Source organism: Carcharhinus amblyrhynchos, chromosome 1, assembly GCF_965287045.1.
Source record: "Carcharhinus amblyrhynchos chromosome 1, sCarAmb.v2.hapA, whole genome shotgun sequence".
NCBI lineage: Eukaryota > Metazoa > Chordata > Chondrichthyes > Carcharhiniformes > Carcharhinidae > Carcharhinus > Carcharhinus amblyrhynchos.
In genome coordinates, this window is record NC_137324.1 from 2,519,693 (window position 1) to 2,543,964 (window position 24,272).

General features: G+C 44.7%; 1 protein-coding gene across 1 annotated transcript in view; it reads right to left on the reverse strand.

Moving 5' to 3' along the window:
* LOC145348472 (zinc metalloproteinase-disintegrin-like protein H4 subunit A) overlaps positions 1-24,272 on the reverse strand; it is a 564,739-nt gene that overhangs the window by 382,181 nt on the left and 158,286 nt on the right. Inside the window, exon 6 of the mRNA XM_080196661.1 lies at positions 16,248-16,410. Within this exon, the coding sequence (XP_080052787.1) occupies positions 16,248-16,410 (163 nt within the window). The remainder of the gene's footprint in view (positions 1-16,247; positions 16,411-24,272) is intronic.

Below are 24,272 nucleotides of genomic sequence, written 5' to 3' on the forward strand. Positions count from 1 at the left end.
CATACCAGGCAACATCCTGGTAAATCTTTTCTGTACCCTCTCCAAAAGCCTCCACATCCTTCTGATAGTGTGGCAACCAGAATTGAACATTATATCCAATAAATGTGGCTGAACTAAGGTTCTGTAAAGCTGCAAAATGATTTGCCAATTTTTAAACTCAATGTCCCGGCTGATGAAGGCAAGCATGCCGTATGCCTTCTTGACTACTTTCTTCACCTGCATACATCTGTATACCCAGATCCCTCTACCGATCAAAACTCTTTAGGGTTCTGCCACTTACTATCTATTTCCTATCTATATTAGACCTTCCAAAAAACATTACCTCACATCCAGGTTAAACTCCTTCTGCCATCTTTTCACCCAAGTCTCCAACCAATCTATATCCTGCTGAATCCTCTGATGGTCCTCATCGCTATCCGCAAATTCACCTCAATCACCTCACCTCGATCCCATGTGACTTCACCTTCTGCCATGAGGGACCTTGTCAAAGGCCTTACTGAAGTCCACGTAGACAACATCCACTGTCCTACCCTCATTAATGACCTTTGTCACTTTCTCCAAAAACTCAATCAAGTTAGAGACACATCCTCCCCTTCACAAAACCATGTTGCCTCTCACTAATGCATCCACTTATATCCAAGTAATTCCCATATTGGAGAATCCTCTCCAATAATTTATCTACCACTGATGTAAGGCTCACAGGCCTGTAATTACCTGGATTGTTCTTGCTACTCTTCTTAAACAAAGGAACAACATTGGCTATTCTCCAATCCTCTGGGATCTCCCCTGTAGCCAGTGAGGATACAAAGATTTCTCTCAAGGCCCCAGCAATTTCCTGCCTTGCCTCTCTCAGTATTCTGGGGTATATCCCATCAGGCCCTGGGACTTGTCTACCTTAATGTTTCTCAAGAATCCCAATACCTCCTCCTTTTTGATCTCAACATGACTCAAACTATCTACACACCCTTTCCCAGTTTCATCATCCACTAAATTGTTCTCTTTTATGAATACTGATGCAAAGTATAAATTTAATACCTCACCCACATTCTCTGTCTCCTTGTATAGATTCCCTCCCCTGGCCTTGAGTGGGCCAACTCTCTCCTTGTCTACCTTTTTGCTCTTTATATATGTATAAAAAGCCTTAGGATTTTCCTTAATCCTGCTAGCCAATGATTTTTCATGACCCCTTTTAGCCGTCCTTACTCCCTGCTTAAGTTTCTTTCCACTTTCCTTCTATTCCACACTTGCTTTGTGTGTTCCTAGCCTCCTGGCCTTGACAAATGCTTGCTTTTTGTCTTTGACGAGGCTCACAATACCTCTCATTATCCAAGGTTCCCAAACCTTATCCTTCATCCTTACAGGAATGTGCCGGTCCTGAATCCCTATCAACTTACATTTGAAAGCCTCCCACATGCCAGATGTTGATTTGCCCTCAAACATCTGCCCCCAATCTACATTCTTCAGTTCCTGCCTATTGTTGTGTAATTAACCTTCCCTCAATTTAGCTCCTTAACATCAACCACTTGGCCAGGCTCATTCCCCAATACCAGGTCCAGTATGGCCCTTTCCCTAGTTGGACTATCTACAGACTGTTTCAAGAACCCTCCTCGATGCTCCTGACAAACTCTGCCCCATCCATGCCCCGAGTAAATGAGTCCCAGTCAGTTAAAATCTTCCACCACAACAGCCCTGTTACTTTTACACTTTGCCAAAATCTGCCTACATATCTGTTCCTCTATCTCCTTCTGGCTGTTAGGCAGCCTTTAATAAACTCCCAACATTGTGACCACACCCTTCCTATCCTGAGCTCTATCCATATTGCCTCACTGTATGAGCCCTCCAAACTATCCTCCTGGAGTACAGCTGTGATATTGTCCTTAACTAAACGTGCAACTCCCCCACCCCTTTTACATCCCCCTCTATCCTGTCTGAAACATCTTTATCCTGGAATGCTCAGCTGCCAATCCTGTCCTTCCCGTAATGAAGTCTCTGTAATAGCAACAACATCATAGTTCCTAGTACTAATCCAAGCTCTAAGTTCACCTGCCTTACCTGTTACACTTTGCACATTGAAACAAATGCATTTCAGTCCAGTAGACCCTCTTTGATCAGCAATCCTGCCCTGTCTGCTCTTTCTCTGAGTCTTCCTGACCCTATTCTTTGGTTCCCCTTCAGTTAATTTCCTCCCACAGTCCAGTAAGTAGTCTCACAATATCAGGTTAAAGTCCAACAGGTTTATTTGGTAGCATGAGTTTTCAGAGCGTTGCACCTTCATCAGGTGTGTGCACCTCAGTCCAATGCTGGCAATGTCACATCATAAGAACCTAAGAAATAGGAGCAGGAGTCGGCCATCTAGCCCTTCGAGCCTGCCCCGCCATTCAATAAGATCATGGCTGATCTGAAGTGGCTCAGTTCTCCCCATAACCCTTAATTCCCCTGTTTATCAGAAACCTATCTACCCGTGACTTATCATGGCTCCAACAGTCTGAAAGACCTGCTGGTTAGGTAGATTGGCTGTGCTAAATTCCCCCTCAGTGTACCCAAATAGGCACTGGAGTGTGGAGAGTAGGGAATTTTCACAGTAACATCATTGCATTGCTAATGTAAGCCTACTTGCGACACTAATTAATAAACTCCAAAATCCAATAGCCAGAATTTTGGATCACTGTTTGCCATGGATATAAATGGATGCAAAATCTCATAGGAGGCCAAAAATAAGATTTGTGCCAGCGTGACCGTCAGCACCAGTGATGTAATGGAGTTCCTGCCACAGAATGATATTTTAATATGATTAGCCCATTCATTGTATCAGCTCCACACATTCAGATCGCCCCTCACTGACATGACATCGTGTCGACAAGATTTACAACAGTTTTGGAGCAGCATGAACCTTATGCCATGATGAGCATTTCTTCAATCCTTAGTGCTCCCTTTGTCTTATATCTATGATATCTTTGTTAATCTCTCCTCGGTTCCGATCTTCTCCAGAGTCTGTCCCTGACCTTCCATTCTATCCTCCCCACCATATAATTCATGTTATTTCTATCCCTCTTCAATTCTGTGGTAGGATCATGTGGACTCGAAACATTAATTCTGTTTCTCTCTCCACAGATGCTCCCAAACTTGCTGTTTCTCTTGTGTTTTTTGTTTTTTAACAGAAATTGTGGAATGTCTCGATTCCCTGATTTGCCCCACCCACACTAATCAGTCTTGGCAAACTGAAGGCTGACATCAGTGTAACTGAGGCTCTTATTTTCCTTCCTCCATTCCCAGTCTTCTCTTTATTCTGTACTGTGGGCCCTGATGTCTCTATTTTCAGCCTGGCCCCTTATTCTGTGGGCCCTGATGTCTCTATTTTCAGCCTGGCCCCTTATTCTGTGGGCCCTGATGCTGGCTTTCAGCCACCCACATCATACATCTTCAGAACAGATACCCACCATAGATCTGTCTGCCACAAACACTGTCTCCATATACTTCATTTCTGTCAGCAAACTCCTTTTTATCTGTAAAAGGGGAAAAACTCAATTAATTTGTGGTGGAATCACACAGGTAGCCTTGTCTGGGCAGGCCTCCTGTACCTAACTTTTTATTTTATACATGAGTATTTTGTCCCATCCTGTGTCACTATTTCAATAGATTCCAATTCGGCAAATAACACGTATTTTTATGATGTTATTCCCCACTCTTCTGTGTCTCTCCTACCCCCACTTCCTTCCTCCCACACAGTCTCTCTTCCCTTTTTTAGTACCTGTTTCTATTTTCCACAACCCTCCTGTACCTCTTTTCTCTCATTTTCACTCAGTTCCTCCCTCTTGTTACCCCAATATTCTTCTCTCCTCTGATGAAAGAAAAATGGCAAATGGAATTTAACACAGACAAGTGTGAGGTACTGCACTTTGGAAGGACAAACCAAAGTAGAACGTACAGGCTAAATGGTAGGACTCTGGAGAGTGCAGTTGAACAGAGGGATCTGGGAATACAGGTACAGAATTCCCTAAAAATGACGTCACAGGTGAATAGGGTTGTGAAGAGTGCTTTTGGTACATTGACCTTTATAAATCGGAGGATCGAGTATAAAAGTTGGAGTGTTATGGTAAGGTTATATAAGGCATTGGTGAGGCTGAATTTAGACTATTGTGTACAGTTTTGGTCACCTAGTTACAGGAAGGATATAAATAAGATTGAAAGAGTGCAGAGAAGGTTCACGAGGATGTTCCCGGGATTTGAGAAGCTGAGTTACAGAGAGAGATTGAATAGGTTAGGACTTTATTCCCTGGAGCGTAGAAGAATGAGGGGAGATTTGATAGAGGTGTATAAGATTTTGATGGGTATAGATAGAGTGAATGCAAGCAGGCTTTTTCCACTGAGGCTGGAGGAGATCAAAAACAGAGGGCATGGGTTAAGGGTGAAAGGAGAAAAGTTTAAAGGGAATATTGGGGGGGCATTCTTCATGCAGAGAGTGGTGGGAGTGTGGAATGAGCTGCCGGATAAAGTGGTAAATGCGAGGTCACTTTTAACAGTTAAGAAAAGCTTGGATGGGTTCATGGATGAGAGGGGTGTGGAGGGATATGGTCCAAGTGCAGGTCAGTGGGACTAGACAAAAAATGGTTCGGCACAGACAAGAAGGGCCAAAAGGCCTGTTTCTGAGCTGTAATTTTCTATGGTTCTACGGTTCTGTTGTTCTATGGCTCTATGATGTCTGTAGGTTGTTGAATTACAGAGATATGAAAGAGTTCTTACTAGTCACATGCATGAGCATATAATTATATGGATCATGCGTCTCTGATAACAATTTCCCTCTCTAGACCACAAAACATTAGTTAATAACACTAACTGGAGGCCATAACCAGTACCTCTCAGAAATGCATGGTGAATATACTGAGTGAATAAAATTACTTGGGTAGATCGTCATCTGAATTAAAAAAGATGATAAAGTCGCTCAAACTGTTTTTCAGAAAGAACCTTCGAATTAGGAATTATTGTAGACTAGATAGACCCTAGAACTTGCTCTGCCATTTAATATTTTACACTTTCACGCTTACGTATTAACGCAAGGAGTGTAGTGAACAAATTGGATGAGCTTAGAGCGTGGATCGCTACTTGAAAATGTGATGTGGGGGCCATTACAGAGACTTGGGCATCTCAGGGACAGGACTGGATACTTCAAGTGCCGGGTTTCAGATGTTTCAGGATGGACAGGGAGGGAGGCAAAAGAGGTGGAGGAGTGGCGCTGTTGATCAGAGGTAGTGTCACAGCTGTAGAAGAGGTGGACGCCATGGAGGGATTGTCTAAGGAGTCTCTGTGGATGGAGGTTTGGAACAGGAAGGGGTCAATAACTTTACTGGGTGTTTTCTATAGCCTGCCCAATAATAACAGGGATGTTGAGGAACAGAGAGGGGAACAGATCCTGGACAGATGTATTAATAACAGAGTTGTTGTGATGGGAGACTTTAATTTCCCAAATATCGACTGGAATATCCCTAGGGTAAGGGGTTTAGGTGGGGAGGAGTTTGTTAGGTGTGTTCAGGAGGGTTTCCTGACACATTACGTGGATAAGCCTACAAGAGAGGCTGTACTTGATTTGTTATTGGGTAATAAACCTGGACAGGTGTCAGATCTCTCAGTGGGAGAGCATTTTGGGGATCGTGCTCATAACTCTATCTCCCTTACATTAACATTGGAGAGAGATAGGATCAGACAAGCTTACTCCTAATCTGGAGTAAGGGGAATTATGAAGCCATCAGACAGGAAATTAGAAGCATAAATTGGAAGGAGGTTTTCTCAGGGAAATGTCCAGAAGTAATGTGGCAGATTTTCAAGGAATATTTGTCTGGAGTTCTGCACGACAACGTTCCAATGAAACAGGGAAGTTTTGGTAGGTTACAGGAACCGTGGTGCACAAAAGCTGTAATGAATTTCGTCAAGAAGCGTACAAAAGGTTCAGGGAACTAGGTATTGTTAGGGATCTAGAGGAGTGTACGACTTGTAGGGAGGAACTTAAGAAGAAAATTAGGAGAGCCAGAAGGGGTCATGAGAAGGCCTTGGCGGGTAAGATTAAGGGGAATCCCAAGGCATTCTACAAATATGTGAAGAGCAAAAGGATGATTTGTGAAGGAATAGGACCTATAAAATGTGACGGTGGGAAAGTTTGTACAGAACCGGTAGAAATAGCAGCGGTACCCCATGAATACTTTACTTCAGTATTCACAGTGGAAAAGGATCTTGGTGTTTGTAGTGCAGGCTTGCAGCGGACTGAAAAGCTTGATTGTGTTGACATCAAGAAACAGAATGTGGTGGAAATTTTGAAAAGCATCAAGTTAGATAAGTCGCCGGGACCGGATGGGATGTACCCCAGGTTACTGTGGGAGGCGAGGGAAGAGATTGCAGAGCCTCTGGCGATGATCTTTGTGTCATCGATGGAGATGGGAGAGGTTCTGGAGGGTTGCGGATGTGGTTCCTCTATTCAAGAAAGGGAGAAGAGATAGGCCAGGGAATTATCGACCGGTGAGTCTAACCTCAGTGGTTGGTAAGTTGATGGAGAAGATCCTGTGAGACAGGATTTATGAACATTTGGAGAGATATAGTATGATCAAAAATAGTCAGCACGGCTTTGTCAAAGGCAGATCGTGCCTGACGAGCCTGGTTAAGTTTTTTGAAAATGTGACTAAACTCATTGACGAAGGGAGAGCAGTAGATGTGGTTTATATGGATTTCAGCAAGGAGTTCAATAAGGTCCCCCATGCAAGGCTTATTGAGAAAGTGAGGGGGCATGGGATCCAAGGGGACATTGCTCTGTGGATTCAGAACTGGCTTGCCCACAGAAGGCAAAGAGTGGTTGTAGATGGGTCTTTTTCTGCATGGAGGTCAGTCACCAGTGGAGTGCCCCAGGGATCTGTTCTGGGACCCTTGCTCTTTGTGATTTTTATAAATGATCTGGATGAGGAAGTGCAGGGATGGGTTGGTAAGTTTGCCAATGACATGAAGGTTGGAGGAGTTGTGGATAGTTTGGAGGGATGTCAGAAGTTGCAACGAGTCATAGATAGGATGTAAGACTGGGTGGAGAAGTGGCAGATGGACTTCAACCCAGATAAGTGTGTGGTGATTCATTCTGGCAGGTCAAATGGGATGACAGAAACTAATGTTAAGGGTAAGACTCTTAGCAATGTGGAAGATTAGAAGGATCTTGGGGTCTGGGTTCATAGGATGCTCAAATCAGCTTTGCAGGTGGAGGATGTGGTTAAGAAGGTGTATGGTGTACTGGCCTTCATGAATCGAGGAATTGAGTTTAGTAGTCAGGAGATAATGCTGCAACTTTATAAGACCCTGGTCAGACCCCACTTGGAGTACTGTGCCCAGTTCTGGTCACCTCATTACAGGAAGGATGTGGAAGCTATTGAAAGGGTGCAGAGGAGATTTACAAGGATGTTGCCTGGATTGAGTGGCATGCCTTATGAGGATAGGTTGAGGGAGCTCGGTCTTTTCTCCTTCGAGAGACGGAGGATAAGAGGTGACCTGATAGAGGTTTATAAGATGTTGAGAGGTATTGATCGAGTGGATTCTCAGAGGCTTTTTCCCAGAGCTGAAATGGTCGCTACAAGAGGACACAGGTTTAAGGTGCTGGGGAGTAGGTACAGAGGAGATGTCAGGGATAAGTTTTTCACTCAGAGGGTGGTGAGTGAGTGGAATTGGCTGCTGTCGGTGGTGGTGGAGACTGATTCGATAGGGTCTTTTAAAAGACTTTTGGATAAGTACATGGGACTTAGTGAGATAGAGGGTTACAGGTAAGCCCAGTAGGTAGGGACATGTTTGGTGCAACTTGTGGACCGAAGGGCCTGTCTGTGCTGTAGTTTTTCTATGTTTCTATGTTCTAATATGATCACGGTAGATCTTTTGCCTCAACCTCACTTTCCCATCCTCTCCCTATCTCCCCAATTCAATAAAAGGACAAATGCTATCTGTTTCAGCATTGAATTTGCGGTGCATTAACAACTTTCAGCGTCGAAAATTTGCAAAGATTCACAAATCGCAATGAAGAAATTTCTCTGTTCTAATTGGTCAACCCTTATTCTAAGGCTGTGCAACCATAGGCAGGGGAAAGAATATTTCAAATCCTTTCAGAATTTTACATACATCAATGAGATCATCTCTCATTCTTCTGCACTCCAAGTAATATAGGTTTGATTTACGCATGTATCTTTCCTGGCCTTCTTACCTCTCCTTCACAACTTACTTTCTCTTTTGGGTGGCATGGTGACACTGTGGTTTGCACAGCTGTCTCACAGTGCCAGGAACCCCGGTTCAACTCTCGGCTTGGGTCACTGTCTGTGTGGAATTTGCACATTTTTCCTGTGTCTGTGTGGGTTTCTTCCGGGTGCTCCGGTTTCCTCCCATAGCCCAAAGATGTGTGGGTTAGATGGACTGGCCATGCTAAATACCGGAGTTGAGGGGGTTGAGCTATGAGGAGAGGCTGAATAAACTAGGCTTGTACTCGTTAGAGTTTAGAAGAATGAGGGGAGATCTCATTGAGACGTATAAGATGATGAATGGGATGGATAGGATAGAGGTGGAGAGACTCTTCCCACTCAGGAAGGATAGTAGGACTAGGGGGCACAGCCTCAAGATAAAGGGGGGGCGGTTTAGAACGGAGTTGAGGAGGAACTTCTTCACTCAAAGGGTGGTGAATCTCTGGAATTCTCTGCCTGTTGAAGTGGTGGAGGCTGCCTCGCTAAATATTTTTAAGACGCGGGTTGATGGGTTTTTGATAAGAGAGGGGATTAAGGGTTATGGGGAGAGGGCGGGAATGTGGAACTGAGCAGCGACAGATCAGCCATGATCTTATTGAATGGCGGGGCAGGCTCGAAGGGCTGGATGGCCTACTCCTGCTCCTATTTCTTATGTACTTATGTCAGGGGGACGAGCTAGGGCAAAAGCATGGGGTTATGGGAATATGGCCTGGATGGGATTGTGGTTGGCGCAGACTGGATGGGCTGAAAGGCCTCCTTCCGCATTGCAGGATTCTTTGTCTTTTTATATTTCCAGCAAATTTAGCAACGCTTCCTTTAGTCCTTTCATCCAAGTCATTCATAAAATTTGTAAAAAGTTGAAGCTCTGCCACTGATCCCTATGTCACATCACTTATTGCATCCTGCAAACTAGAAAAAGATCCATTTGTGCTAACTGTGTTTTCTGTCAGCTAGCCAATCCATGCCAACAATTCATGAACATTTATTTTCCACAAGAAGGCACTGCATCAAAGGCCTTATTCAATGTCTTCTGCAAATCTAAGAACAGTACATCCACAACTTCCATTTTATGCACAACACGTCATTCAAAAACCTGCAATAAATTGGTTAAACTTGGTTTCCCTTTTATAAAACCATGATCAATTGAAAAAAGAAAGTTGGTGTATGGAGATGGGTGATGTCGCAACCAAAAAGAAAATGGTGAGTGACTTTGCCACGTTTGTCTCCGGTCAGTCACAAGACAGCTGCAAAGTGTTCTTGGAACCTTATTCGAAGGCAGTGCAACCATAAACATTCAGGAACTGGATAATGAAAATTCATAGATTAAATATACATAAAAGAAGATTAATTGCATGCCTTTAATTTGCTCAGGTGTTGATGAATTTAGAAAAAAATGAATTATTCTTCTAGAGAAGAATCTCTCAGCATTTTGTCACAGATGCAGATTTTGGAAGGTTTGTAGTCAATGATTGTAGGCCAACGAGTGACCCTAAAACGGGTGCGATTGACGGTGTCGTCACTGCTAAGGAAAATTTGATCTTTCATTCTCCTCTGCTCTTCCATTCTGGTTTTTCACTCAATTTAAAGAAGTGACCACAACACTTCCTATGTGGCATGTCCAGATGTATGGCTTGTGTTTCCTACTGCTGATGGTCAATGTGGCACACAGAAAGCAACTTCTTCAGGAAGACCTTAAAAAGCTTGTGTGGAATCCTGCTGTTCTATTTTCCACTGGTCAGCTCTCCATACAATACCATCATGGGCAGATGGCTGGCATCTATCAGGCAATGAGACCCATCCAACATAGTTGACTTTGCAGAAGGATCACCCTCAGGTTGATAATGTTAGTTGTTTCCAGGATTTGAACATTCGAATGGCTGAGAGATCCAATGACTGCTTAGCCCTATTTGTTTCAGTCTACGCAAAGACTACATTTTAAGATATTTCTGCCAATGCAGTGAACTCTGCTAACTTGACTACATGTAGAATCAAAAGGCTAAAAAATGACTGCATTCCTGAAGGGTTCACAATTCAGGCAAAGAAAAGCATAACTGCAGCTGCAAGAATGGTTTTTCTAAGTCGGAGACAGCCTGCGAAAACATAGAACATAGAACAATACAGCGCAGTACAGACCCTTCGCCATTCGATGTTGCGCCTACCTGTGAAAACAAATCTAAAGTCCATTTAACCTAAACTATTCCAATATCATCCATATGCCTATCCACTGACCATTTAAATGTTCTTAAAGTTGGCGAGTCCACTACTGCTGCAGACAGGGCATTCCACGCCTTTACTACCCTCTGAGTAAAGAACCTACCTCTGACATCCGTCCTATAATTACCACCCCTCAATTTAAAGCTATGTTCCCTCGTGTTAGCGATCACCGTCCGAAGAAAAAGGCTCTCACTGTCCACCCTATCTAACTCTCTGATCATCTTGTATGCCTCAATCAGACCACCTCGTAACCTTCTTCTCTCTAACGAAACCAGCCTCAAGTCCCTCAGCCTTTCCTCATAAGACCTTCCCACCATACCAGGCAACATCCTGGTAAACCTCCTCTGCACCCTTTCCAATGCCTCCACATCTTTCTTATAATGCGGCGACCAGAACTGTACACAATACTCCAAGTGCATTCGCACCAGAGTTTTGTACAGTTGTAACATGACCTCACGGCTCCGAAATTCAGTCCCTCTACCAATAAAAGCTAACACACCGTACACCTTCTTAACAACCCTATCAACCTGGGTGCCAACTTTCAGAGATCTATGCATATGACCACTCGCCCGCAACAGAAGTAAGGCTCACTGGTTCATAATTGATGTGGAGATGCCGGCTTTGGAATGGGGTAAACACAGTAAGAAGTCTCACAACACTAGGTTAAAGTCCAACAGATTTATTTGGTAGCAAACGCCACTAGCTTTCGGGGCTTTGTCCTTTCGTCAGGTGAGTGGGGAGTTCTGATCACAGACAGGGCATATAATGGCACACATTCAGTTTACAGACTACTGATTCGAATGTGAGTCTCTACAGCTAATCAGTCTTAAAGGTGCAGACAATGTGAGTGGAGATAGCATTAAGCACAGGTTAAAGAGATGTGTCTCCAGACAGGACAGTAAGTGAGATGTTGCAAGCCCAGACAAGTCATGGGGGTTACAGATAGTGTGACATGAACCCAAGATCCCGGTTGAGGCCATAAGAACATAAGAAATAGGAGCAGGAGTAGGCCATCTAGCCCTTCGAGCCTGCCCCACCATTCAGTAAGATCATGGCTGATCTGAAGTGGATCAGTTCCACTTTCCCACTTTCTCCCCATAACCCTTAATTCCCTTGACTATCAAAAATCTATCTACCCGTGACTTAAATATATTTAACGAGGCAGCCTCCACCACTTCAATGGGCAGAGAATTCCAGAGATTCACCACCCTTTCAGTGAAGAAGTTCCTCCTCAACTCTGATCTGAACTGCCCCCCTACTTATCTTGAGGCTGTGTCCTCTAGTTCTGCTATCCTTTCTAAGCGGGAAGAATCTCTCTACCTCTACCCTATCCATCCCTTTCATTATCTTATATGTCTCTATAAGATCCCCCCTCATCCTTCTAAACTCCAACGAGTACAGACCCAGTCTATTTAGTCTCTCTTCATAGTCCAACCCCCTCATCTCCGGTATCAGCCTAGTGAACCTCCTCTGCACTCCCTCCAAGGCCAATATATCCTTGCGCAAGTGCGGCGATTAAAACTGCACACAGTACTCCAGCTGCGGCCTCACCAGTACCCTGTACAGTTGCAGCAAGACCTCCCTACTTTTATATTCTATCCCCCTCGCTATAAAGGCCAGCATCCCCTTCGCCTTCTTGATCACCTGCTGCACCTGCAGACTTGGTTTTTGCGACTCGTGCACAAGGACCCCCAGGTCCCTCTGCACCGTAGCATGCTGCAGCTTTTCGCCCTTTAAATAATAATCCCTCCTACTATTATTTCTTCCAAAGTGGATAACCTCACACTTGCTAACATTATACTCCATCTGCCAGGTCCTCACCCACTCACTCAGCCTATCCAGATCTCTCTGCAGACTTTCCACACCCTCCACGCAATTTGCTTTTCCACTCATCTTTGTGTCATCAGCAAATTTCGTCACCCTACACTCAGCCCCCTCCTCCAGATCATCTATATAAATGGTAAATAGCTGAGGCCCCAGCATCGATCCCTGCGGCACTCCACTAGTCACCAACTGCCAATCAGAATAGCAACCACTGATACCAACTCTCTGCCTCCTATTAGACAACCAATCCTCTATCCACGCTAACACCTTACCCCCAACTCCATGCACCCTAACCTTCTGTAGCAACCTTTTCTGAGGCACCTTATCAAACGTCTTTTGGAAATCTAGAAACACCACATCCACCGGTTCCCCTCTGTCTACCGCACTAGTCACATCCTCATAGAAAACTAATAAATTCGTCAAACATGATGTGTTTGAGGCCATCCTCATGTGTGCGGAACTTGGCTATCAGTCTCTGCTCAGCAACTCTGCGCTGTTGTATGTTGTGAAGGCCGCCTTGGAGAACGTTTACCCAAAGATCAGAGGCCGAATGGCCATGTTTGTGATCAGAACTCCCCACTCAGCTGACAAAAGGGCAAAGCCCCAAAAGCTAGAGGTGTTTGCTACCAAATAAACCTGTTGGACTTTAACCTGGTGTTGTGAGACTTCTTACTGGTTATAATTACCAGAGTCGTCTCTACTCATCTTCTTGAACAAGGGGACAATATTTGCTATCCTCCAGTCATCTGGCACTATTCCTATAGCCATTTCCAATAATGAGATAACAGTTGAAATATAGTTTGGATTTTAGTGTGTGTTTTCAGTTTGTTTCAAGCTTGGTTTAGTGTACAGTCCAGAGATTGGCAGTAAAAGCCAGTTTCCAAGTTAGTTTAATCTTTTGGCGTTTATCATGTTAATTTTAAGTTTTGTTCAACGAAAAGAATTAAAAATTCGTATTTGTATCAGTGTTGCCCTCGTCTATTCAAATGAATGAATGTACCCAACAGTTTCTGGTAAACAAACTGGGTCATTGAAGGCCTATTGGACTGAATCCAGGGCATCAAACCTACATTGTGACCCTGGAGATAAGGCCTCCTCTTCATTATAAGTCCTCAGTCGATTGTCTAAGTCTTGTTCTTCGCTTTACGCAATTAATGAACTGACTCACTGGCACTAAGGCTCAAGGCCCCACTCAGAGATATTTCATTTTGGCAATGTCTAGAACAGCCTATGGCACGAGGCCCATTAACCCAGTAATGACCATCACCAAGCAAGAAAGTCAGACCAAAACTCCTCCATAGAATCAGTTACCAACCAGAGTGAAAAGCAGGCAGGCTCCAGCTAATATTTCAGAGGATGAAACAGAATGGCAATCTGACTTCCCAAAACCCGGACTGAGATTGAACAGAACTTGTCTTTGGATGAGATAAAGAGGGTCTGGGGAAAGATGACCCATATGAAGGATAAGGAATGCATAAGATGGGCCGGATCCGACAACGGAATGAATCATAAAGAACTCTCAACACGACTGCAATCTGACCAATGCAAAGAACCAACTGAAAGCAGTACATGAGCAGTTGGAATATAAAAAGCAGGAGTTAGGAAGGTTAGAAGTAAAAAATATGGGACTTAAGACCGAAAACAAAACCCTTAAAGCTGAGAACCAAGATTTGAAAAAACAATCTGGGAAAGAACCAACGCTGATTAAAGGAGTATGAAATGGGTCCGGGCCTGGTTACCCTGGCATACAGCAGGTAGGCTGACTGAGGAACATACTTCTGAGGTGACACGGTAGCACAGTGGTTAGCACTGCTGCTTCATAGCTCCAGGGACCTGGTTTCGATTCCCAGCTCAGGTCACTGTCTGTGTGGAGTTTGCACATTCTCCTCGTGTCTGTGTGGGTTTCCTCCGGTTTCCTCCCACAGTCCAAAGATGTACAGGTTAGGTTGATTGGCCATGCTAAAAATTGCCCCTTAGAGTCCTGAGATGCATTGGTTAGAGGGATTAGCGGGTGAATATGTAGGGATATGAGGGGAGGGCCTGGGTGGGATTGTGGTTGGGGCAAATGGCCTCTTTCTGCACTGTAAGGTTTCTATGATTCAGGGTCCTCTAACGACACTCACTAGTGCGGTGACACTGCAGAAGTAACTTTTGACATAACAGAAAACGAGTCGAGATCAAGTATGAGGCAACTATGGCGAGTTTACTTTTACAAGTTACTTTAACAGAAAAGTAGGAGTGGGCCGTGGGGTGACCTGGGAAGGGTCTTTTTCAATATATAAAAGCCACTCACCTGCAAGTCACTCTCATTGTTCATTGGAGAAAGCTGAGAGGAAGATCAATTTGTGGCTGGAGTGTGAAGGTAAGCAATTGACTATTTTTCCCAGGGCTATGAGGGTCCAGCCATGACACACCCAGGAGCTGGGAGGTGAGGGGGGAGAAGGGGGTGGAGGAAAGAGAGCGATGGTTAACCTCTTGCCCCCAGCCCAAGCCCCACTAAACACCGAAACACCCAGGATCCTTGAAGCCTGGCAGCAACAGGGGGCATCTGAGCACAGAACTTACCTCTTTGCGCACCCCCCTAGTGTCCAACACACCAAGTCCAAAGGGGATCATCAGCCTTTTCTGGAGATTGGAGATATCATCCCTCTAAGTACATGAAGTCTAAAATGATGGAAGACACATTTGATCCTAGCAAGGGGGCAGTGGATCTGAAGGTGGACACCAGCAAGATTTATGACACATCCAGGCACTCTTCTAATGAAGCAGCCAGTTTGGAAAAGATTGGGACTTTACTCTTAATCATTCCATTCATCCATCAGTTAACAAGGAAATCCAATTGCAAAAACTATTGCTTATGGTTACAGTAACTGGCATAAGTACTTAAACATTGCAATTACTCCTGAAAAAGAAAAATTAATTACCTTGACTTGGACGTAAAGGACAAAATCCCAAAAGTTACAGATGATGCTAATCAGAAGGAAGGTAGTTATGGAGGACAAGAGAATATACAAACAGGCTAGTGGCATTAGCAGAAAATTTGAAGATGAAGTGTCCGTTAATTGGATGATATTGGAACAGTGTAGGTTAGATGGGCTTTAGATTAGTTTTCATAGATTGGTGCAACATCAAGGGCCAAAGAGCCTGTACGGCGCTGTAATGTTCTATGTTCTAAGGTAATGATGTAATGATACATTTTAGTAGATAAATAATGCACAAACAATTGAAGTTGACAGGGCAAGTTTAGAAAGACCTGTCTTTGGTTTTGTAAATGGAAAAATAGAGCTGAAAATCATGGAAATTGTGATGAACCATTATAAAATACTATTCAGCCTCTATCCAATCTTGGGTGCCACACTGCAGGAAGAATGTGAATATTTTAAAGAGGGAGTAAAGAAGGTCAATTCCGATCTCGGGTGACTATCTGCATGGAGTTTGCACATTCTCCTTGTGTCTGCGTGGGTTTCCAATGTTCCCAAATTTTGTCTTCAATGAAAAGGTGCAATGCCTGGACAAATTTCTTTTCTGTGACCAGAGTCAATATGCCTTTTTTAAAATTTAAACAATGGCTTTGCTCTATTTGTTGCTTCTTTTGAAATTGGGTATTGTTAATTTGCCCTGATAGGTGCAAAAAGAAAAGCTTCAGCACCTTCAAAAGCTTCAGCTATAGTCAGGTTTAAAACAGAAGAACTTTCTTCACACAGAGCATTGTGAGACATTGGGATTTACTTGCAGAGTTGGTGGTTGAAGCAGAAGCTATGTTAACATCAAGTATAGATCAGAAAGATAGATTAGAGAAATGGAAATGGGAGCAAGGCGGGTAAATGTGATTTAAACATTTTGCTCAAATGGAGGATAAGTCCCAAAATAGGCTGGTTGGACTGAGTGATGAAGTTGTGGGTTACAGTTTCTATGTATTGATCATTTGTTGCTTTTAGTCAGCTAGTGGCTGTGCTCATTACTTACCCTCATTGAATACTGAATGTGAGTAATCTGGTTGGACTCAGGGATGGCACAGCTAATCAGTTCTGAATTGAGATCTTCAGGTCTGTATAACAAGTGGTGGCCAATTTTATCCCCTTCTAGATGTTCAATGACATACGTTTGATTGCTGAAAACAACCACAGCACTGGAGGACAGAAAGAGAGAAAGCACGTATACCTTACTGAATAGAAAGTCAGTCATTACATGTTGAATAACTCATTCCTGTCGAGTAAAATATTAATGCCAGGAGTACAGGATCCTGATGTAATTGTGGTGTTATGACACAGTACATACTGACAGAGGTCTGGAGGGAAACAGAAGTATAATCTCATGCAGAGTTCAAAGACATACATAGATATGTACATAAGGCTTAAACAAACTTGAGGAAATGAGACTAACTCAGGAGAATCACACCTCAAAACTAAACACAAGATGTAACAGGTGATAGTGATTCAAAAGAGCCAGAAAATCACTCAGAGTGATTGGTTCTGGCCCCATCTGCCCAAGCTCCTGAAATTCCTACCCATGGTTAATGGACTTTTTGCTCATCCATCAAATTATCCACCCCACCCATGACGATTCTAACAGCAGCTGGAGCTGGATGATTTATGCCCAAAAAATTCCAGACGTGACAAGCCGACAGATCTTTGAAAGAAGGATGAAAGGAATGGATTGAAGACTAACCTGAGAACTTGGAGCAAAGTGCAACAGATCCAAGCTGAGACAGAGTTAAAGGTTACAAGCAATGAACACTGATCACAATCCACAAGCCAAATTAATTATGCAAATGGAAATCCAGAGCTTGGGGTAAGCATGAATTTTACACTGCTATTCCCAGAACCATTCAAAAAGCACTGAAGGTTTGCAATGGGCTAAACATTGGGATGATTGGAAAAAGAGGACTTCAAGACATCAAAGAATTTCAGGAACGCATTAGTTGTCAAAGCTTTACTTCTTGCACTCATCAAAACAGGTGTAAGAGTGCCAAATTTCAAAGAGAATAACAAATAGCACAAACCCTGGAACAAAAAGGTGGGTTCAATACGCTCATCATAGAATTGCTACAGTGAAGAAGGAAACCATTCAGCCCATCAAGTCTGAACAACTCTCTGACAGACCATCTCCCCAACCCTATCCCCATCACCCTGCGTATTTACCATAGATAATCTACCTTAGTTGCACATCTTGGGAAGTGGGAGAAACCAGAGCACCCGGGTAGAATTCGTGCAAACACGGGGAAATGTGCAATGTTCACACGGACATTACTTTTTTTTATTTATTAGCCGCAAGTCAGGCTTATATTATTAACACTGCAATGAGGTTAATGTTTCCCTCGTCACCACAATCCAGCGCCTGTTTGGGTCAATGTATCTAACCAGCATGTCTTTCAGAATGTGGGAGGAAACCAGAGCGAAGAAACCCATGCAGATATGGGGAGAACGTTCAAACTCTACACAGACATTTACTTTATATAATTGGAGCGTCATTGTTGATGATGCAATAGCAAGTCGATGTGATTTCAAGCTTTAAAAATGAAGTTCACCAGGCACTTGATTCATACATCAGTGTTTAAAATGTCAGAATTCAATGGACAAAATTGAATAAGCAGAAATATATTTTTAAGACGCGGGTTGATGGGTTTTTGATAAGAGAGGGGATTAAGGGTTATGGGGAGAGGGCGGGAATGTGGAACTGAGCCACGACAGATCAGCCATGATCTTATTGAATGGCGGGGCAGGCTCGAGGAGCTAAATGGCCTACTCCTGCTCCTATTTCTTATGTTCTTATGTTCTTATGTAAAAGCTGAAATAATTCCTCAAAGGCTATTATCCCTTCACTAAATTCCCTTTATTTACAAACTCTATTCACTCAGAGTGCTTCTGGTACAGTCAGTAGAGTTGATACTCCCATTTTTATGTATAGATGAGATTGATTGGGCAGGCGATTGTTGACCTCAATCAGGGAGCTCATACTCCCAGAACCCATTCTCCTGTGTCTCATTTGAAGTCATTACAAAAATAAAATTAATTTATGAATTTACTGATGAACAGTTTCTAAAGCCAGTAGGAAATGCGAGGAGTGTGACGGGTAAGACGGATGAGCTTAGGGCCTTGGTGTTTGTGAGGAATTTAGATGTGGTGGCTGTAACGGAGACGTGGTTAAAGGAAGGGCAGGACTGGCAGCTGAATGTTCCTGGGTATAAGTGTTTTAGGTGTGACAGAGGAGGGTTGAAGAGAGGTGGTGGGGTGGCGCTGTTAGTAAAGGAGCACATCACAGTAGTGCAGAGGGAGGACAATATGGAGGAGTTAGGGATTGAGTTGCCGTGGGTGGAGTTGAGGAATAAAAAGGGAGAGATTACGATGCTAGGGGTATACTATAGGCCACCCAACAGCCTGAGGTCAGTGGAGGAAGGTATTTGCAGAGGCATTTTAGATAGGTGCAGAAAGAATAAGGTGGTTGTAGTGGGTGACTTTAATCTTCCTGGAGTGGATTGGAAGGTGCCTAGAGCTGGGGGTACGGAGGGAGAGGAGTTTGTAAAATGTGTGTTGGAAGGGTCCTTGGAGCAGTATGTAACTAGCCTGACTAGGGAGGGAGCTATACTGGATTTAGTGTTGGGTAATGAGCCAGGGCAGGTGGTTGAGGTTGCAGTAGGCGAACATGTGGCTTACGGTGACAAGAAGTCTGTCTACTTTAGGATAAAAATGGAAAGGGATGAGTGCTGTCCGAAGGGGAGGGTGCTGAACTGGGGGAAGGCGAGCTATAGCCGGATTAGGAGGGAGCTGAAGGACACTGATTGGGAGGGGTTGTTAGCTGGCAAGTCCACGGTTGGTAAGTGGGAGGCTTTCAAGGACAAACTGATAATGTTGCAGGAAAAGCATGTGCCGGTAAAGAGGAAGGATGGGAAAGGCAGGATTAGAGAGCCGTGGATTACAGCGGGTATCGAAGACTTGGTCAGGAAGAAGAGAGAGGCGTATGTTAAGTCGAAACAACTGGGAACGGAGAGTGTGCTGGAGGAATATAGAGAGAGCAGGAGGGAGCTAAAAAGGGGAGTTAGAAGGGCGAAAAGAGGGCATGAAATGGCTTTGGCAGATAGGATTAAGGATAATCCAAAGGCATTTTACTCATATTAGGAACAAGAGGGTGGTTAGAGGGAAAATTGGTCCTCTTCAGGACAAAGGAGGGGAGTTATGTATCGAGTCTGAGGGAATGGGGGAGATCCTGAATGAATACTTTGCGTCAGTATTCACGAAGGAGAGGGGTTTGGTGTCGTGTAGTGTCTTGGAGGGAGCTGTAGATCAGTGGAAGGAAATATCCATTACGAGGGAGGAAGTGCTCAGGTTTTTAGGTAGCATAAAAACTGATAAAGCTCCGGAGCCTGATGGTATTTATCCCAGGCTGCTTCGGGAGGTGAAAGATGAAATTGCTGGGCCTCTGATGCAAATCTTTGTCTCTTCTTTGGACACAGGTGAGGTCCCAGAAGACTGGAGAGTAGCTAATGTGGTACCGCTGTTTAAAAAAGGTAGTAGGGATAACCCTGGTAATTATAGACCAGTGAGTTTGACATCGGTGGTAGGAAAATTATTGGAAAAAATTCTTAGGGATAGGATGTATGAGTATTTGGAGCGTTGCGATCTGATTAGGGATACGCAACATGGCTTTGCTCGGGGGAGGTCTTGCCTTACGAATCTGGTAGAATTCTTTGAGGAGGTGACAAAAACGGTTGACGATGGGCGAGCCATTGATGTCATCTATATGGATTTCAGTAAGGCGTTTGACAAAGTCCCTCATGGTAGGCTGGTAGAAAAGGTTAAGGCGCATGGGATACGAGGTCAGGTAGCTAGGTGGATTGAGAACTGGCTGGGTAACAGGAGACAGAGGGTAGTTGTGGAGGGGACCTTTTCGGGCTGGAGGCCAGTGACCAGTGGTGTGCCGCAGGGCTCAGTACTGGGACCTCTCCTCTCTGTAGTCTACATAAATGACTTGGAAGAGAGTGTGGGTGGTGTGATCAGCAAGTTTGCTGATGACACCAAGATAGCAGGGTTGGCGGGTACTGAAGTGGATTGTCAGGTGATACAACAGGATATAGATAGGTTGGTGCATTGGGCAGATAGGTGGCAGATGGAATTTAATCCTGACAAATGCGAGGTGATGCATTTTGGAAGGAATAATGCAGAGAGGAGTTATGTGATTAAAGGTAGGCCGATTAGGAGTATAGAAATACAGAGGGACCTGGGAGTGCAGGTTCACAAATCCATGAAGGTTGCGACACAAGTGGAGAAGGTTGTTAGGAAGGCTTATGGAATGCTAGCCTTTATAGGAAGGGGTATAGAGTATAAAAGCTGCCGTCTAATGCTTCAGTTGTATGGAACATTGGTTAGACCGCATTTGGAGTACTGCGTCCAGTTCTGGTCACCTTACTACCGGAAGGACGTGGAGTCTCTGGAAAGGGTGCAGAGGAGGTTTACCAGGATGTTGCCTGGCATGGAGGGGCTGGGTTACGAGGAAAGGTTGGAGAAACTGGGACTGTTCTCCTTGGAAAGACGGAGATTGAGGGGGGACATGATAGAGGTATATAAGATACTGAAGGGAATAGATAGAGTTAATAGTGAGAGACTGCTCCCTAGATTGGGTACAAATACAAGAGGTCATGATTTAAGGGTGAGGGGGGAGAGGTATAATTTGGATGTGAGAGGAAGGTTCTTTACGCAGAGAGTTGTGGGGGTATGGAACGCGCTACCGAGTAGGGTGGTGGAGGCAGGAACGTTGGACTCGTTTAAGGTTCAGTTAGATAGACACATGAGTGAAACGAGGATGGAGGGTTATGGTAGGGGCTATTAAATAAGGGTTAGAATCTCGGGAGACACCGGAAAGGCAGGCTTGTGATTAACGTTTTTGTCTTTTTATTCCGCAGGTGGAGGTCCACCTCGTTGTCAAACGAGGGGCATGCACACGGTGGGTCGTGCGTGGGCTGCTCTTGGAGGTTCCGGGAGTGGCCTAGTACTTCGTGTCGGTGTGTGTGCTTGATCCTGGACCGGTAGACGGGCGCCGCAACAGCTCAGTGACTAGCACTGCTGGCTGTGCAGATACATGGATTTGGGCCCGTGTCTGTGGGAGTTTGTGCATTCTCCCTGTGGTTGCGTGGGTTTCCTCCGGGTGCTCCGGTTTCCTCCCACACCCCAAAGATGTGCTCTTAGGCTAATTGGTTTTACCAAATTGACACTATTCTCCCCTGAATCTGACTAAGTCAGGGGTTCTATTTGTAGACATGCAGGGTAGAATAGGTGTAGGGTGATGCGGCGGCGCAGGCTTGTTGGGCCGAAGGGCCTGTTTCCCGTGCTGGGTTGTTCTTTGTTCTTTGTATTCATACAATCATAGAATCATAGAAGGGGAAGTCGTGTTTGACGATTTTATTGGATTGCTATGAAGATGTGACTAGTGCGGTAGACAGAAAGGAACCAGTGGATGTGGTGTTTCTAGATTTCCAGAAGGCATTCGATAAGGTGCCTCATAAAAGGTTGCTGCAGAAGGTTAGGGGACATGGAGTTGGGGGTAAGGTGTTAGCGTGGATAGAGGAATGGTTGTCTAATAGGAAGCAGAGAGTTGGTATCAATGGGTGCTATTCGGATTGGCGGTTGGTGACTAGTGGAGTGCCGCAGGGATCGGTGCTGGGGCCTCAGCTATTTACCATTTATATAGATGATCTGGAGGAGGGGGCTGAGTGCAGGGTGACAAAATTTGCTGATGACACAAAGATGAGTGGAAAAGACGCGGAAAGTCTGCAGAGGGATCTGGATAGGCTGAGTGAGTGGGCGAGGATCTGGCAGATGGAGTATAATGTTAGCAAATGTGAGGTTATCCACTTTGGTAGAAATAATAGTAGGAGGGATTATTATTTAAAGGGTGAAAAGCTGCAGCATGCTACGGTGCAGAGGGACCTGGGGGTCCTTGTGCACGAATCACAAAAACCCAGCCTGCAGGTGCAGCAGGTGATCAAGAAGGCGAATGGGATGTTGGCCTTTATAGCGAGGGGGATAGAATATAAAAGCAGGGAGGTCTTGCTGCAGCTGTACAGGGCACTGGTGAGGCCGCAACTGGAGTACTGTGTGCAGTTTTGGTCCCCTTATTTAAGAAAGGATATATTGGCCTTGGAGGGAGTGCAGAGGAGGTTCACTAGGCTGATACTGGAGATGAGGGGGTTGGACTATGAAGAGAGACCAAATAGATTTCAGCCCAAACTGGTCCATGCCAACCAAAATGCCCATCTAAGTTAACCTAATAAGCCGTGGATAACGAAGGAGGTGAAGGAAAGTGTTAAATTAAAAGCGAAGGCGTTTAGAGTAGCTAAGAGTAGTGGGCGAGAAGAGGATTGGGAGAGGTTTAAATGTCAACAAAGATTGAGAAAGAAGTTCATAAAGAAGGGTAGGAGAAACTATGAAGCTGGACTAGCGCTTAATATAAAAAAGGATAGCAAGAGTTTTTATAAATATATAAAAAGGAAGAGGCTGGCTAAGGTGAACGTTGGTCCTTTAGAGGATGAGAAAGGGGACCTAGTGGTAGGGGATGGGGATATGGCTAAGGTATTGAATAACTTTTTTGTTTCTGTCTTCACGGAGGAGGACGTGAATAATTTGCCGGGTGTTAGCGATGGAAAGGTGGTAGGACTGGAGGGTCTTAATGACATTACTGTTACTAGAGAGGCGGTGCTCGACAGACTGGAGGGGCTGATTGTGGACAAGTCCCCAGGACCGGATGGAATGCATCCGAGGGTCCTGAAAGAAATGGCGGAGGTGATAGTGGATGCCTTGGTGGTTATTTTCCAGACGTCGCTGGATTCCGGGGAAGTGCCGGAAGATTGGAAAACGGCTAATGTTACGCCGTTGTTTAAGAAGGGTGCCAGGCAAAAGGCGGGGAATTATAGGCCGGTTAGTTTAACGTCTGTGGTAGGTAAAATGTTAGAATCCGTCATTAAGGAGGAAATTGCGAGGCATCTTGAAGGGAATTGCTTGATAGAGCAGACGCAACACGGTTTCATTAAGGGGAAGTTGTGTCTGACAAATTTACTGGAGTTCTATGAGGATGTGTCTCGGGCGGTGGATAGAGGAGAGCCGGTGGATGTGGTCTTTCTGGATTTTCAGAAGGCGTTTGACAAAGTACCTCATAAGAGGTTATTGCAGAAGGTCAGGGGACATGGAGTTGGGGGTAGGGTGTTAGCGTGGATAGAGGATTGGTTGTCAAATAGGAGGCAGAGAGTGGGGGTCAATGGGTGCTATTCGGATTGGCGGTTGGTGACTAGTGGAGTGCCCCAGGGGTCGGTGCTGGGGCCTCAGCTTTTTACCATTTATATAGATGATCTGGAGGAGGGAACCGAGTGTAGGGTGTCGAAATTTGCTGATGACACCAAGATTGGGGGAAAGGCAAATTGTGCGGAGGGTGTGGAGAGTCTGCAGAAGGATCTAGATAGGCTGGGCGAATGGGCCAGGAAATGGCAAATGGAATTTAATGTTGGCAAGTGTGAGGTGGTCCACTTTGGTAGGAAGAATGGTAGGAAGGACTATTACTTACGTGGCGAAAAACTGCAGCAGGTGACGGTGCAGAGGGACCTCGGGGTCCTTGTGCATGAGTCGCAAAAACCCAGCTTGCAGGTGCAGCAGGTGGTCAGGAAGGCGAATGGGATGCTGGCCTTCATAGCGAGGGGGATTGAATATAAAAGTAGGGAGGTCTTGCTGCAGCTGTATAGGGCATTGGTGAGGCCGCAGCTGGAGTACTGTGTGCAGTTTTGGGCGCCGCACCTGCGCAAGGATATTTTGGCCCTGGAGGGAGTGCAGAGGAGGTTTACTAGGCTGATACCGGAGTTGAGGGGATTGAGCTATGAGGAGAGGCTGAATAAACTAGGCTTGTACTCGTTAGAGTTTAGAAGAATGAGGGGAGATCTCATTGAGACGTATAAGATGATGAATGGGATGGATAGGATAGAGGTGGAGAGACTCTTCCCGCTCAAAAAAGACA